The 16,487-nt window shown below is 41.2% G+C and overlaps 1 protein-coding gene and 1 pseudogene across 5 annotated transcripts; one reads left to right on the top strand and one right to left on the bottom strand.

Annotated features, from left to right (window-relative positions):
* The first annotated feature begins 1,153 nt into the window (after positions 1 to 1,153).
* Positions 1,154 to 7,754, top strand: LOC129829243 (vacuolar-sorting protein SNF8-like; annotated as a pseudogene).
* Positions 7,755 to 7,783: 29 nt separating this feature from the next.
* LOC129829242 (calcium-binding and coiled-coil domain-containing protein 2-like) lies at positions 7,784 to 16,168 on the bottom strand. 5 transcript variants are annotated; one of them, XM_055890918.1, is made up of 21 exons: positions 16,049 to 16,168; positions 15,380 to 15,555; positions 14,534 to 14,636; positions 13,404 to 13,564; positions 13,081 to 13,206; positions 12,854 to 12,976; positions 12,115 to 12,240; positions 11,899 to 12,021; positions 11,604 to 11,663; positions 11,384 to 11,499; positions 11,141 to 11,210; positions 10,974 to 11,036; positions 10,744 to 10,866; positions 10,216 to 10,331; positions 10,013 to 10,082; positions 9,702 to 9,866; positions 9,429 to 9,617; positions 9,165 to 9,260; positions 8,881 to 9,052; positions 8,724 to 8,749; positions 7,784 to 8,532 (listed from the first exon to the last, which is right to left on the bottom strand). In XM_055890918.1, the coding sequence occupies exons 2-21, from the start codon at positions 15,545 to 15,547 to the stop codon at positions 8,368 to 8,370; spliced, it is 2,361 nt and encodes a 786-aa protein (XP_055746893.1). In that variant the 5' UTR covers positions 15,548 to 15,555; positions 16,049 to 16,168; the 3' UTR covers positions 7,784 to 8,367. The 5 variants fall into 5 exon arrangements, with proteins under 5 accessions (XP_055746893.1, XP_055746894.1, XP_055746896.1 ...); XM_055890919.1 differs by lacking the exon at positions 11,604 to 11,663 and having other exon boundaries at positions 16,049 to 16,167; XM_055890921.1 differs by lacking the exons at positions 11,141 to 11,210; positions 11,384 to 11,499; positions 11,604 to 11,663 and having other exon boundaries at positions 16,049 to 16,166.
* Between the last annotated feature and the right edge of the window lie 319 nt (positions 16,169 to 16,487).

Below are 16,487 nucleotides of genomic sequence, written 5' to 3'. Positions count from 1 at the left end.
TCAACGTCAACAAAACAAAGGAGATGATCGTGGACTTCAGGAAACAGGAGAGGGAGCAGCCCCCTATCCACATCGACGGGACAGCAGTAGAGAAGGTGGAAAGTTTTAAGTTCCTCGGCGTACACATCACGGACAAACTGAAATGGTCCACCCACACAACAGCGTGGTGAAGAAGGCGCAGCAGCGCCTCTTCAACCTCAGGAGGCTGAAGAAATTTGGCTTGTCACCAAAAACACTCACAAACTTTTACCAATGCACAATCGAGAGCATCCTGTCGGGCTGCATCACCGCCTGGTACAGCAATTGCTCCGCCCACAACCGTAAGGCTCTCCAGAGGGTAGTGAGGTCTGCACAATGCATCACCGGGGGCAAACTACCTGCCCTCCAGGACACCTACACTACCCGATGTCACAGGAAGGCCAAAAAGATCATCAAGGACAACAACCACCCGAGCCACTGCCTGTTCACCCCGCTATCATCCAGAAGGCGAGGTCAATACAGGTGCATCAAAGCGGGGACCGAGAGACTGAAAAACAGCTTCTATCTCAAGGCCATCAGACTGTTAAACAGCCATCACTAACATTGAGTGGCTGCTGCCAACATACTGACTCATCTCTAGCCACTTTAATAATGAAAAAAAATTATGTAATAAATGTACCACTAGGAAGTCAAGTCCTTATTCTGGGCTAAAGGGCTCAATCTTAGGCAAAGGGAGTGGGATGCTGGTAGTAAGGGGAGGCAATTTTATAGCATGCATCAGTCAGTAAATGAAGAGGTGGGGAGTATGGGACGTGGGAGAGAGGAAGTTGTGTGGAGTAGACTACGGTTTGGGCACACAGGTTTGAATGCCATGTTGTGGATGATAGGGAGACATGAAACAGGTCTGTGTGATGAGTGTTTAGTGGAGGAAACGGTGGAGCATGTGTTGATGTTTTGGGAATTGTATGACATAGATGGGGAGAGATTGTGTGAAAGGGTTGGGGTTTGGGTGGTGTAATTCGGGGGAGGGAAGTGGTGTCTAGGGCTCTATTTCTCCTTCTTAGAGGAACAGGACTAATTAAGAGAATTTCATGTAGTTAGACCGTGACTTCCCTCACACTCCAGTACAGTAGGTGGCAGTGTATGCACCTTGAAAGTTGGATGCGTTTTGCAAACGCAATCCCAAAGAAGGAGAAGTTACTTCCGGGTAAGGAAGCAAGCGTAGTCCGTTAGCTCTCAAATGTCACAAAGAGTGTAATATTAGTCGATTTCAGAGATGTGTGCATGGAAAGTATTATTGAATAGCTACGGAATGCCGACACTCATCACGTGGCTGCAATAGCCAAAAAAGCATTTTGCGAACTAGCATGTTACTTTGACCGTTCAACTGGAAACTAGCTAGCTAGCATAACAGTAGTAGTGTCATCTTTTTGCTAGGTAACTTTAGTCCTTTTTTTGACACAAACAAGATGCATAGGAGAGGAGTAGGTGCGGGAGCTATCGCCAAAAAGAAGCTTGCAGAGGTAATTTGTTTGCCGTCATGTCGTCTATAGATGAATGTGCCCATCTACAAAATGTAAATAATCAAGTCATGACATTGCAGTCATGTTCATTAGCAGCAAGAAATACAAACATCTTAGCCAAAAGAATATATATTTTCTGTAGGTCAAGTATAAAGACATACTTCCGGTGTCATTTATGAATGTTCTAGCAGAGGATCAAATTGTTCAGGTAAGCCCAATAAGTCGTGTGGGTGTGCAAGTGTGTCTACTTTGGAATGCTATTTAATCCATGTAGGTAATCAACTTGCTGCCATTGTAGAAAGATCTAACCATCATGGTCTTTCAGATGCCAAAACAGCTGAAGACCTTCAAATCTAACCTTGAGGAATTTGCCCGAAAGCACAAACAAGAGATCCGTAAGAGTTCCCAGTTCCGGGTTCAGTTCCAGGAGATGTGTGCCACCATTGGAGTTGACCCACTGGCCTGTGAGGATCACAACTGTGTCGTTTTGTTTGCTCTAGCAGCCCATTAGCTAAGGGTATTGAATGTTCCTTAGTAATTTTTTATGCATGCTCCATAAGGTTCATGCGTTGTATATATTCAATGAATTGAAACGCAACCAGTTGAGGGTGTTCTGTGTCATTGACAGCTGGCAAAGGCTTTTGGTCAGATATGCTTGGTGTGGGTGACCTCTATTACGAGCTGGGTGTGCAGATCATTGAAGTATGTCTGGCCCTGAAACACATAAATGGGGGTGAGGCTTCTTTGGAACATAGTCATAGCAAAACACTGCATTTGTAATGTGCCTTTCATTTATGTTTTATCTCTGTTTTAGGACTTAGAGCTCACCCAGAGTAATATCACAGAGTGTTGAAGGGAAGGGGGAAATTTGCTCAGGATGTGAGCCAGTGAGTACCATCAGACAAATATTTGAAATTATACATTCAATTGTGTCTCCTAAGAAATGCAGAAAGTCAACATTTATGATCATATTTAATACAATAATGCACACAACTATTCATACACTTTTGTGCAATTTCGTTATGAAGTTGAAATTGTATCTCTATTCTCCACTCCAGAGATGACTTGCGGCGGGCCATAAAGAAGCTGAAAGCCATGGGGAACGGCTTTGGGATGATTCCTGTTGGAAGCTCTTACCTTGTGCAGTCAGTGCCAGCAGAGCTCAACATGGACCACACTGTGGTACTTCAGCTGGCTGAGGTAATCCTTAATTTCACCTTTTGAATCTGTATCGTGTGTCTGCCTAATCAGAAGAAGGGCTACGTTTCAGTGAGTGAGATCAGAGAGTCTCTCAAGTGGGAGCGAGAGCGTGTCTGTCGTGTTCTGGTAAGTTTAGGAGGAGGCTGTGTTGTAGTCTTGGTCTTGTCTCTGTGTCGGATATATTTTTACTCGGTCTTGACTCTCTCTCGTACAATGAGGACTCGTAATTTCTTGCCAGAGACCAGCGGAGGGAAAAATTCCTAATTATCAGCTCCCATTGTCAGCCCATAAAACTGCTTCGCCAGGCCAAATATCCACACTCCTTTCATGACACATAAATATCTTATTTGCTCGTAACATTACTGTCCTTTACTATCGTTGAGAAATATCATTAAACTTTGTCAGAATTTCCTTGATTTGGTGGTAGAGAAGAGTGGGGGACATGGTGAGCGTCCCTCTTCAAAGGGGGGGGACACTCTTGACCCAAACTGCTACAGACCTATATCTATCCTTCCCTGCCGTTCTAAGGTCTTCGAAATCCAAGTCAACAAACAGATTACCGACCATTTCGAATCCCACCATACCTTCTCCGCTATGCAATCTTATTTCAGAGCTGGTCATGGGTGCACCTCAGACACGCTCAAGGTCCTAAACGATATCCTAACCGCCATCGATAAGAAACAATACTGTGCAGGCGTATTCATTGACCGACTCTGTCAATCACCACATCCTCATCGGCAGACTCGATAGCCTTGGTTTCTCAAATGATTGCCTCGCCTGGTTCACCAACTACTTCTCTGATAGAGTTCAGTGTGTCAAATCGGAGGTCCTGTTGTCCGGGCCTCTGGCAGTCTCTATGGGGGTGCCACAGGGTTCAATTCTCTGACCGACTCTCTTCTCTGTATACATCAATGATGTCGCTCTTGCTGCTTGTGAGTCTCTGATGTATACGTCTGGCCCTTCTTTGGACACTGTGTTAACAACCCTCCAGATGAGCTTCAATGCCATACAACTCTCCTTCCGTGGCCTCCAATTGCTCTTAAATGCAAGTAAAACTAAATGCATGCTCTTCAACCGATCGCTGCCTGCACCTGCCCGCCCGTCCAACATCACTACTCTGAATGGTTCTGACTTAGAATATGTGGACAACTACAAATACCTAGGTGTCTGGTTAGACTGTAAACTCTCCTTCCATACTCACATCAAACATCTCCAATCCAAAGTTAAATCTAGAATTGGCTTCCTATTTCACAACAAAGCATCCTTCACTCATGCTGCCAAACATACCCTTGTAAAACTGACCATCCTACCGATCCTCGACTTCGGCGATGTCATTTACAAAATAGCCTCCGATACCCTACTCAATAAATTGGATGCAGTCTATCACAGTGCCATCCGTTTTGTCACCAAAGCCGCATATACTACCCACCACTGTGACCTGTACACTCTCGTTGGCTGGCCCTCGCTTCATACTCGTCGCCAAACCCACTGGCTCCAGGCCATCTACAAGACCCTGCTAGGTAAAGTCCCCCCCTTATCTCAGCTCGCTGGTCACCATAGCAACACCCACCTGTAGCACGCGCTCCAGCAGGTATATCGCTCTGGTCACCCCCAAAACCAATTCTTCCTTTGGCCGCCTTTCCTTCCAGTTCTCTGCTGCCAATGACTGGAATGAACTACAAAAATCTCTGAAACTGGAAACACTTATCTCCCTCACTAGCTTTAAGCACCAGCTGTCAGAGCAGCTAATAGATTACTGCACCCGTACATAGCCCATCTATAATTTATCCCAAACAACTACCTCTCCCCCTACTGTATTTATTTATTTATTTTGCTCCTTTGCAAACCATTATTTATATCTCTACTTTGCACATTCGTCCACTGCAAATCTACCATTCCAGTGTTTTACTTGCTATATTATATTTACTTCGCCACCATGGCCTTTTTTTTTGCCTTTACCTCCCTTATCTCACCTCATTTGCTCACATTGTATATAGACTTATTCTTCTACTGTATTATTGACTGTATGTTTGTTTTACTCCATGTGTAACTCTGTGTTGTTGTATGTGTCAAACTGCTTTGCTTTATCTTGGCCAGGTCGCAATTGTAAATGAGAACTTGTTGTCAACTTGCCTACCTGGTTAAATAAAGGTGAAAAAATGTATAAATGTGTGCCACGTTTTCATCGGTCTGTACATTGAGTCTGGAGCAGGATACTTGTTATTTGGCCATTGGCCCAGTTGTACTGCAAGGACTTCTGATTGGTCAACCCCAGGCTAGGGTGTGGGGTTATAAGTGGCATCCTGCTTCTTTGTTCTGTGGAGAAAAGCTGAGGACAGGGGGAATGAACATCTACCATCTACAGTTGAAGTCAGAAGTTTACATACACTTAGTTTGGAGTCATTAAAACTAGTTTTTAAACCACTCCACACATTTCTTGTTAACAAACTATAGTTTTGGCAAGTCGGCTAGGACATCTACTTTGTGTACGACACAAGTCAATTTTCCAACAATTGTTTACAGAAAGATTATTTCACTTATAATTCACTGTATCACAATTCCAGTGGGTCAGAAGTTTATATGCACTAAGTTGACTGTGCCTTTAAACAGCTTGTAAAATTCCTGAAAATTATGTCATGGCTTTAGAAGCTTCTTGACATCATTTGAGTAAATTTGAGGTGTACCTGTGGATGTATTTCAAGGCCTACCTTCAAACTCAGTGCCTCTTTGCTTGACATCATGAGAAAATCAAAAGAAATCAGCCAACACCTCAGAAAAAAATTTGTTGACCTCCACAAGTCTGGTTCATCCTTGGGAGCAATTTTCCAATGCCTGAAGCTACCATGTTCATCTGTACAAACAATAGTACGCAAGTATAAACACCATGGGACCACGCAGCCATCAGGAAGGAGACGCGTTCTGTCTCCTAGAGATGAACGTACTTTGGTGCGAAAAGTGCAAATCAATCCCAGAACAACAGCAAAGGACATTGTGAAGATATAGATACAAAAGTATCTCAACTGTGAAGCAGGGGGGTGGCAGCATCATGTTGTGGGGGTGGTTTGCTGCAGGAGGGACTGGTGCACTTCACAAAATAGATGGCATCATCAGGATGGAAAATTATGTGGATATTTTGAAGCAACATCTCAAGACATCAGTCAGGAAGTTAAAGATTGGTTACAAATGGGTCTTCCAAATGGACAATGACCCCAAGCATACTTCCAAAGTTGTGGCAAAATGGCTTAAGGACAACAAAGTCAAGGTATTGGAGTGGACATTACAAAGCCCTGACCTCAATCCTATAGAATATTTGTGTGCAGAACTGATCAAGCGTGTGCAAACCTGACTCATGTACACCAGCTCTGCCAGGAGGAACGGGCCAAAATTCACCCAACTTATTGTGGGAAGCTTGTGAAAGGCTACCTGAAATGTTTGACCCAAGTTAAACAATTTAAAGGCAATGCTACCAAAAACTAATTGAGTGTATGTAAGCTTCTGACCCACTGGGAATGTGATGAAAGCTGAAATAAATTATTCTCTCTACTATTATTTTGACATTTCACATTCTTAAAATAGAGTGATGCTCCTAACTGACCTAAGACATGAAATTTTTACTGGGATTAAATGTCAGGAATTGTGGAAAACTGAGTTTAAATGTATTTGGCTAAGGTGTATGTAAACTTCCGACTTCAACTGTACCTCCCAGCATAACATCTATGATTTGTCCTCTTCAAATAAATCTATTTTTCTCCCCCTGATTCACTTTGGGGTCTGTGTTATTGGAGAATGGCAACTACTAACACTCAGGACAGGTTATATTAATCAATATTTTGTTTTGTCTTATTTATTGATATGGATATAGCCTCTGTGTGATTGGGGTGAGCAACGCAAATGGCTATAACAAGCCTACATACCGAGTGGAATTCACTAATACAACAGTCAAAATGTCTAATATAAGGCCTACAGCACGTGCTCTTAAAATCTGGGAAAACGAATGATTCATTAGGTTACATGATCACCACGCAGCTATAAATATGTATTATACAATTATATGGCAATTATATAAAACAACAGCATGGCATATTTAGAGAGCGGAATAGGCCTAGCCGAAATCATATTTACATTCTATTTTGCAGCTCAGGCGGTTATTCTAGACAATGTTCTTCTTTATATTTATCATTCTCACACAAATAATTTGCTGAAGGCACAAGCCTATACCACATAATCTACTCGTATGTCATTATTGGATGCAGTTCTAAAAGAAGCTCTAGACTTTTATTTTGTAAATGAAACCTGAAGCTGCAAAGCAACTAACATCTGGGCTAGAGTTGCTTGATTGACGAGCTACATTCAGTTCATGTCCTTTGCAGATGCCCATATTACTGACAAAAGTTTGTACGCATAAAAAAAAGATTAACCGAGTAAAGGGAGACGTAAAGTAAGAATTGGAAAAGTGTAAATGTTCATTCATAGTCGTAACACAGGTTTTGTACGTTTACAGATCAATTGTAACGTTTTCATTTCATGTTTCACACATGGCTTTTCTTACTATCTTAACAATTTATGTATGGATTTTCTTATGATCCTAATGATATGTACGTTCAACCTTTTAGCAAGTATCTGGCTCCTTACCCACCATCCTAACACACTCCTTGTTGTTCTAGGAACACCTGTTGAAAGAGGGCTTGGCATGGTTGGATTCCCAAGCTTCTGGAGAAGCCACAGTATTGGCTGCCAGCCCTCTTCTCGGAGCTGACTTCCCTTGATGTCACACCTGAAGAGGCCAATCAGATGACGCCTTAAGAAAAATAGCATTTTTGGGAAGTCGGGGGGACTTTTTGATGAACAATGTGTGCATGTTGCAAATGTCCTGAATTGTAGTGGCGTGTATATAACTTCAAGGGTAGGTACACATCTTGCTTCCCATCAGTGATTGTGGTGATGAAAACTAGGTTAAATGTTATGTTTTCTGTGGCAGTTGTCAATCATGGATTTGGTATACAGTTTCATTCTATGCAATGACCTTTTATTAAAACAGAGTAATTCTTTGCATATTGCAGTTCATGATACAAAACAATGTGTACTTCCATGTCAACACAACTGTGAAGACAACTTTATTTGTTGCTTCCCACATGAATCCCATTTGAACCATTTCATTTTCAGATGGCATCATTTGACCATTAAGTGTTTGACTCTATTATGCAACACGTTATGTATACATATTTTCAGGAGGTTTAAGGGCAGAAAGTTAGTATAGTGTAATTACGCAAAGTAAACAGTTCAGCAGAGATTATAACGGAGTAAACATAGGAAACCATTAAATAGCAAAGCAATACATTTCTATCACCCAGCAATGGAGGCAAAATTCTACTCCAAGTGCCATCAAAGAAATATCTGATATAGTATGATACATTTCAGGCTAAATAAATTAGCTATGGATTTACCAGACATTTAATTCTTAACTTATTTGACCAGGTAAGAGGACATTTACCGTAATGAACAGGGGATTATACATGTTATTTATATAATATCCTGGATTGGTTGTTAGCCCATATTTATTTGCCCTCCCCCCCTTACTAAATAATTAGAGTATCAGCTTCTTTTTTTTTTTAAATTATGAGTAGTCAACTCACAAACAACTCCGGGTTGTGAGGAAGTAGCATCTCTACACCTCATGGCTGTAAACGTGGTCTTCATATAAAGCCTGCTCCATTCCGTCACAGATGAGGGTGCAGAAGGGGCACGCTCTGTGGCTGTGTTCGTGCAGCTCCAGCTCGTCCTGGGTGATGCCAGGGAAGGACTCATGGCAGTGACGACACTCCAAGGACAACTATGGGACAGGCACAGGTCTTAAGTGGTAATAATATTGTATCTAGACTGGATCGCGCTATAACTGTACCGTAGGACAGAAATGATTGTGGATAGAGCAGTATGACATCAACCCTTCGATCCCAAATCACTTGTGTATGTTGTTGTAATCTGTATTAATACCATGTGTACCATAGGAATGACTTGACATACCTCTTCCTCCAGGTTTGTAGCCGTGCCTGCAAACAGAATCGTATGTCAGTCATAATTGAACGTGTTATTGTTTTCAAGGTGTGTCCGTAAGGCACAAGTGGTGTTCGTTTAGGAATATTTAGGTGAGGCTTCCCAATAGCTGGACAATTGGGATTACCTGGGGTTTCATATGGGTTCCCAAAGTGGAGAGAGTCAGCCTCTTGCTGCTGCTCCTTATTGGTGTTAGGGTCAGTTGAAGAGCCATAAGGGTTGGGATACTGCATGGGCACTGGAGCAGCCTGGATGTCATCAAATTCCTTGCGAAGTCTTTCAATATCTCTTTTGAGATCCTGCCAGACCGAATACATTGAAAAAACCTCTAGGTAAGCAAATGTCCCTAATTTTATTGTAAAGTAAATAATTCAATGACTAGTAAATATTAGCACAATTCATAGAAATCACCTGATTCTCTCTGGACAACTCCTCTTTCTCTACTTTAGCGATCTCTGCCATGTTTTCTTTCTCCTCAATGATTTCGTTTAACTCTGAAAGTTGCATCTGAGAGGAGAAAACAGGCAACTTGTGATCAGCCAAGAGAACAAGGTTAGTGTGTTCTCTGTTCATTTCTTCTCACGGGTCAACTAACTTCATAGAACAAACAACATATTAGTTAGCAAAAATCGTCGCTGGATTGGAAAATCCAATAGTGTAAGATTCTCAAAGCACCTCTAGTTTGCTGCTCTCCTGCTTTGTCTGATCAGACGTCATGGCCGGGCTCTCCATGCACTCCTTGAGCTCCTCCAGTTCCCTTTCTGCTTGCTCTGCACGTTTGCGGGTATTGTTGGAAGCCTGCAACTCCTTGTGCAACTGTGTCTGAGCCTCCTCCAGCTGACCAAGAAGGGCTTGGTATTGCTCCTGTAGACACACAATACTACAGAATGACATTGCACAATGGTTTGTAGGGGGAAGGACATGGTCCTTTTAGAAACTTGCTCACACCTTCCAATCACTGTCCACCATCTGCAGTGGCTGCTGCTCCTGCTCTGACAGGCTTCTACGTAATGCCTTGTTCTCAGTCTTCAGGTCCTGTAGATCATGTGTGACACCACACACTCTGTGCAGCGCTGCAGAAAGCTTCTCCTTCTCACTGCTCTGGAGATCCACCTGGAAAGGGTCATGAGATTATATTATTGTTTTTCTCCAATCAAAAGAAAGCACTCTGACATTGAAATACTTGTTGGCCAATTCATTCAAAGAGTTTGCGTTACAGGTATTCATTCACATTTGATTACTTTGTGGAGTTTGCTGACCTGTAGAAGCTGAATATGATCCTTCAGTTTGTGGGACTCCTGCTCAGATTCTTTGAGTCTTGGGCTCAGCCTATTTACACAGACACAGGGGCATGTGGAACCACATAGTGTAAAGAAATATCCTAAAAGTGATGATATGACTGGAAAGGTATTGTACTAGATAGCCATGTCCCCATGAATTACTCGAGACAAGAATGACTCACTGTGCAATTTCCACACTTTGGACCTCAATCTTTCCTTTCAACTCCTCTCGCTCCTTCTTCAGCTGTTTGATCGTGATCAACGCTCGTTCATATTTCTCACAAATAGTTGTCAGAGACTGCAGTCATTTGTGAAAAGAAATGGGAAGTTACATACATGACAGGGAGACAGAGAAAGTGGGGGGGGGGGAAGAATAGAAGTATTGAAATAAATATATATTTATGGTATACATACAGCTGTCACATGTTTTGACACTATATTCATCAAATATGTTTCATGAATAGGGGTCAGAGACTGGAGCCATTCATGGAAAGAAACAGTTAGAAACAAGACAAGGAGACAGAAACAAGACAAGAAGACAGAGAGAAAGTGGAAAAAGTTGGTTGTTGCATTGAAAAGCATTGATGGTATTCAGCTGTATAGCCTATAGCTGTCAGATTGGATGTTTTTTTTTACTACTACTGACAATTAGCTGTAGTAGTACTGGTAGTTTAGTAGTCCAACATGGGAAAATGGTTTGCGACAGCTACCTCCTGTCCCCTCTGTGATTCATCCATTGATTTAGCATTCTGTGCCAGTTCTTCATGCTCTCTAGTATTCTGTTGCTGCCGCTCCAGTTTGCTCACTACCTGTAACAGTTCCTCTTTGGATTCCTACAGACACAATATACAATTCATCACCCTCTCAACCTGATTTAGGGGCTAGAAAGAAGACATCTGTTGGAACAAACAACTTGGAAACAAGCCTTAAGGTGGTCAACCTCTTGCTGTTGCTCCTTTAGGGCAGAACCCTTCTTCTCTTTCTTACTGCTCTGGAGATCCACCTGGAAATGAAAATCTATGATTGGATTGTCTGAGTTTTGCATTTTAAAACGCTGTGGGTTACAGGCATTTGTTCACATTATATTACTTTGCTGGTTGTGCAGACCTGTAAAAGCTGAATGTGAGCCTTCAGTCTGTGTGACTCCCGCTCAGATTCTTTGAGCCTTGGGCTCAGCCTGTATACACAGGAGCATAGGGAACCACATCAAGTGACACAATTGTCAAAACCTTCCAAAACCAGATGATATCATGAGAGAATATTTGATTTTAAAATCACTGGAGCGGTGTTCTGTAGGGGAGATTATGTTGCCATGCATTGAATGGATTGCTCCAGACAAGAATGACTCACTGTGCGATCTCCACACTTTGGACCTCAACTTTTCCTCTTAACACCTCTCGTTCTTTCTTTAGCTGTTTGATCTTGATCAACGCTCTTTCATATTTCTCACAAATAGGGGTCAGAGACTGCAGCCATTCATGAAAAGAAATAGCAAGTTAGATACACGACCAGCAGACTGAAAATGAGGAAAACAAGTAGTAGCGTTGAAAAATAGTGATTGTATACATACAGCTGTCACATGTTTTGACACTAAACTCCCCAAATATTTTTCATGAATGGGGGTCAGAGACTGCAGCCATTCATGGAAAGAAACAGTTAGAAACAAGACAAGGAGACAGAAACAAGACATGAATACAGAGAAAGTGGAAAAAGAGGTTGTTACAATGAAAAGCATTGATGTTTTTTTTTAGATGCATAGCCTACAGCTGTCAGATCAGATATTTTGTTACCACAGATACAAATTCACTCTATTAATAGAATAAGTATTAGTAATAACAAATGGGAAATTGGTTTGCAACAGTTACCTCCTGTCCTCTCTGTGATTCATCCATTGATTTAGCATTCTGTGCCAGTTCTTCATGCTCTCTAGTATTCTGTTGCTGCCGCTCCAGTTTGCTCACTAACTGTACCAGTTCCTCTTTGGATTCCTACAGACACAATATACAATTCATCACCCTCTCAACCTGATTTAGGGGCTAGAAGTACAACTGCTTGTGGAAAGAAAAGACATGCAAACAAACCTTGAGGTGATCAATCTCTTGCTGCTGCTCCTTTAGGGCACATGTCAGAGTCTCATTTTGCTCTTTCAGTTGCCCCAACTCCATGGTCAGCTCTTCTTTCTCCCTTTCACTTTTTCCCACCTGTTCCTAGATTCAGAGATGCTTAAATCATGTCCATAACCTCTTAATTTGTTTGGATAGTTCCATCTATACATAAAGTATACACTGAGTGTACAAAACATTAGGAACACCTTTCTAATATTGAGTTGCTCCCCTCTTTGCCCTCGGAATAGCCTCAATTAATCAAGGCATGGACCATTCTTGATACACACGGGAAACTTGAGCGTGAAAAACCCAGCAGCGTTGCAGTTCTTGATACACTCAAACCAGTGCACCTGGCACCTACTATTATACTCCGTTCAAAGGCACATCTTTTGTCTTACCCATTCACCCTCTAAATGGCACACATACACAATTCATGTCTCAAGGCTTAAAAACCCTCCTTTAACCGGTCTCCTCCCCTTCATTTCACACTGATTTGAAGTGGATTTAACAATCAATAAGGGATCGTAGCTTTCACCTGAATTCACCTGGTCAATCTGTCATGGAAAGAGCAGGTGTTCCTAATGTTTTGTAAACTCAGTGTAGTTCCATCAAGACAAGTTATGTTCAAAAGCATTGACGTTTCAATATGTTGTTTCTTAGTTGTCAGATGGTTTGTGATCAGTGTGTTAAAGACACAAAATGGACCAAATATTACCTCCTGCCCTCTGTGTGAGTCATCCATTAGTTTAGTGTTCTCTGTCAGTTCTTCATGCTTTCTTGCATTCTCCTGCGTATTCTCCGTGTTCCCATCTGCCTGGTATAGTTCCTCATTTGACAGCTGCAGAAATAATGTTACAATTCTGTTGTCTCACATTTTTATTCTCACACATGACTAGGGGCTAGAAATGACCCGCTGTTGGAACAAATAACTTGAAAACAAACCTTGAGGTGATCAATCTCTTGCTGTTGCTCTTTCAGAGCATTTCTCAGAGTCTCATTTTGTTCTTTCAGTTGCCCCAACTCCATGACCAGCTCTTCTTTCTCCCTCTCACGTTGCTCTACCTTTTCCTAGATTCAGAGATGCAAATCATGTACATACATAACCTCCTATGGATCATTTTAGCAAAATAAATTTGCGAGGAACATCCTCACCTTGACCCAGTCACTAAGCAAGCCAAACAGAGTGTGCTGCATTTGTAAGACAAGTATTTCAAGCATGGTCTTCAAAACACAATCAATGTTAGATATGGTGGATTGTGTTGTACCTGAGTTATGATAACCAAGAGGTCATTTTCAAGGCTGCAGTCTGTGCTTTGTTCCCCTGGGGTTTTAAAGCAGAAGGGGGTGCTGGCTCCTCTAACTTGGCCATTGCTATCAACATAGCAGAACTGATAGAATGCTGAGTCATCCTTTGGCAAGTAGTATGCTATCAGAATCACAATATCATTGTCAGTGTAATCCCCTGCATAATATTGATCACTTTAATATAAAAAAAAAAATGTAAAGTTAACATTGGCCTACAGGTATCATATAAAAAAAAAAGAAGTAACTTACACTGAACAAAAATATAAATGCAACATGTAAAGTGTTGGTCATAAGCTGAAATAAATGATCCCAGAAATGTTCCATGTGCACGAAAAGCTTGTTTCTCTAAAAGGTTGTGCACAAATCTGTTTACATCCCTGTTAGTGAGCATTTCTGGGATGTCAACGTTGTGAACAGAGTGCCCCGTGGTGGTGGGGTTATGGTATGGGCAGGCATAAACTACGGACAATAAACACAATTGCATTTTATTGATCGCAATTTGAATTGACAGAGCTCCTTGACAAAATCCTGAGGCCCCTTGTCGTGCCATTCATGTTTTAGCATGATAATCCCAGTTCTTCCTTGGCCTGGATTCTCACCAGAAATGTCACCCATTTGAGCATATTTGGGATGCTCTGGATCGACGTGTATGACAGCGTGTTCCAGGCTCCGCCAATATCCAGCAACTTTGCACAGCCATTGAAGAGGAGAGGGTCAACATTCCACAGGGCACAATCAACAGCCTGATCAACTCTATGCGAAGGAGATGTGTCGCGCTGTATTAGGCAAATGGTGGTCACACCAGATACTGACTGGTATTCTGATCCACGCCCCTACCTTCTTTAAAAAAATATATAATAATTCTAAAGCTATCTGTGATCAACAGACGCATATCTGTATTCCCAGTCATGTGAAATCCATACATTAGGGCCTAATGCATTTCCTTATATGAACTGTAACTCAGTAAAATCTTTGAAATAGTTGCATGTTGCGTTTTTTATTTTTGTTCAGTATAAATTGATCACAATAATTCATATCAAAGTTCATGTCAGTTGAAAAGTTTGAGGATAAAATCCACACATAGTCTTACCAGTAAAAAGCACTTGTTTTCTGACTGTCTCCAGTCCTATCAGATCCAATGATGGTTCTACCCACACAAATGTGTGATAATCCTTTGTGGTGCTCCAGCCCACCTGCACAATGATACACCAGTTATAACATATTTATGACTGACAACATATAGAGAGACATTCCAGACTGGATATTTATTGTGTAATATAGGTTATTTACTTTGTGGAAATACAATCCATATCATAATCTCAGATTGAACCGATCACACATGAACAATGTTCCCTCTTAACTGCGAGTGGGTGCGCAGCTACGTTACTGAGTTTAGGTCATCCAAAAGTTACGTTACCGATTACAATTTTGGACAGGTAACTAGTAACGGATTACATTTAGAAAGTAATCTACCCAACACTGCATCAAACAACACATTTTCAGTCACCTTGTCTGGAAGGACAAGTGGATAAACAGGTTAATGTCAAGCGCTGCATGTTTTGTTCAAAATTCATGGAATGTAGGCCTACATTGAACACCACGCATTGACTGCTATTGTAGGCTGAATAATAGAACAGCTATTTCCATGTTAAAATGTTATGGGATGTATTTTCTCCTTAGTTTTTTTTATGATAGGCCACTCTAGTAGGCCTACATTATGATCAAATAGCCACAGTAGCCTACTTGCCCACTGTCTGAAACTAATTTAAAGTGGGTACAGCATCAGTGTTCACAGTAAGCACATGCTGGAAATTACACAGATTTGTCATAACATTCAAGTTTGCACTCAGCAGACATGAAATTTGCTCAATGCCAGGAAAAATTTAGCGGGAACATTGTTCATGAATATTCATGACAAATTGGTCTATAATCTCACCTTGAATATCCCCACCCAGTCTCTGGGATTCGGTTGGATTGCTGCTGTCAGAGTGTAGCAGCAAGTCAAGGCAACATTTGACACATATGAGTTGGGGATTTCCTGAAACACAACCTGGGAAAAGTTGGTTGACAATTCCATGTTGGCTGCAGTTTCGAAGCTCTCCATTCTGAGTTCTGAAATTGAGAAGATAAAAAAGAAAACACGAAGGCCAAACATGAGCAAAAAAAAAAAAACTAACAGCGGGTGCAACTTGCATAAACCATTATTTATGTTGTCAACTGAACACTTATGTATCTTCTCTGGCAGCACACAGTGTCGATGGGTGGTTGTTTATTATAAGGCATAGAAATTGCAAACACTATTGCGTTGTTTTCAAAACTAAGTTTCACTTTCCTTTAAAATAGGTTGTGCAATGTTTATGCTTCCCACCAGACCATATTTAACACAGAATGATTTGATTTTATTGTCAAACATACACTTCTAGCCCAATAGATTATTCGAGATTGTTTTATTATGCTTGATCAAGCCATAATAAACCATACAATGCCACAAATAAAACACAGGAAAGAAAACTCATGTGAAAGGTAACGCAATTCTGTCATTATTACGATCACATGTGTTATGCAGTTTAGCAAAAAAAAAATGTAACTAAATAGTTGAACTTACATGAAGTTTGGACTGCCACTGCCTGTTCAACTCAGCGGTGTCGCAACCATAGACTGTGTATATATAAAGGTCGCAACTCAGACGTCAACTCAGAATACTGTTCCAGGTATTCATTTCAAGTGTGCACGAACGTCATCAACCGTAGGCCTCTTCGGGAAATGTAGTTTCTTCTGATTGGCCAATCAGAAGTGGATTTTGGAGTTTAAAAGGCCAGTCTACTGTCAGCTAGGGCTTATACTAACTTTCCCTTTTTATCTCGACAATGGAACAAAAATATTCAAAGTGATCAGTTACCTAGATTACTAGCCTAATCATAATAAGATGTCACAATCTTGTTCGCTTGAATCAAATAGACTTGAAGAATAAAAAAATGTCACTAGACCCAAAACAAAATGTCTGTAACAGTTACATTGTATTATGCTCCGTTACACATGAAAAT

The sequence above is a fragment of the Salvelinus fontinalis genome, chromosome 30 (assembly GCF_029448725.1).
Source record: "Salvelinus fontinalis isolate EN_2023a chromosome 30, ASM2944872v1, whole genome shotgun sequence".
In the NCBI taxonomy this organism is placed as follows: Eukaryota; Metazoa; Chordata; class Actinopteri; order Salmoniformes; family Salmonidae; genus Salvelinus; species Salvelinus fontinalis.
Note: the sequence above shows the minus strand (reverse complement) of the source record. Positions and strands in the feature narration are given on the sequence as shown.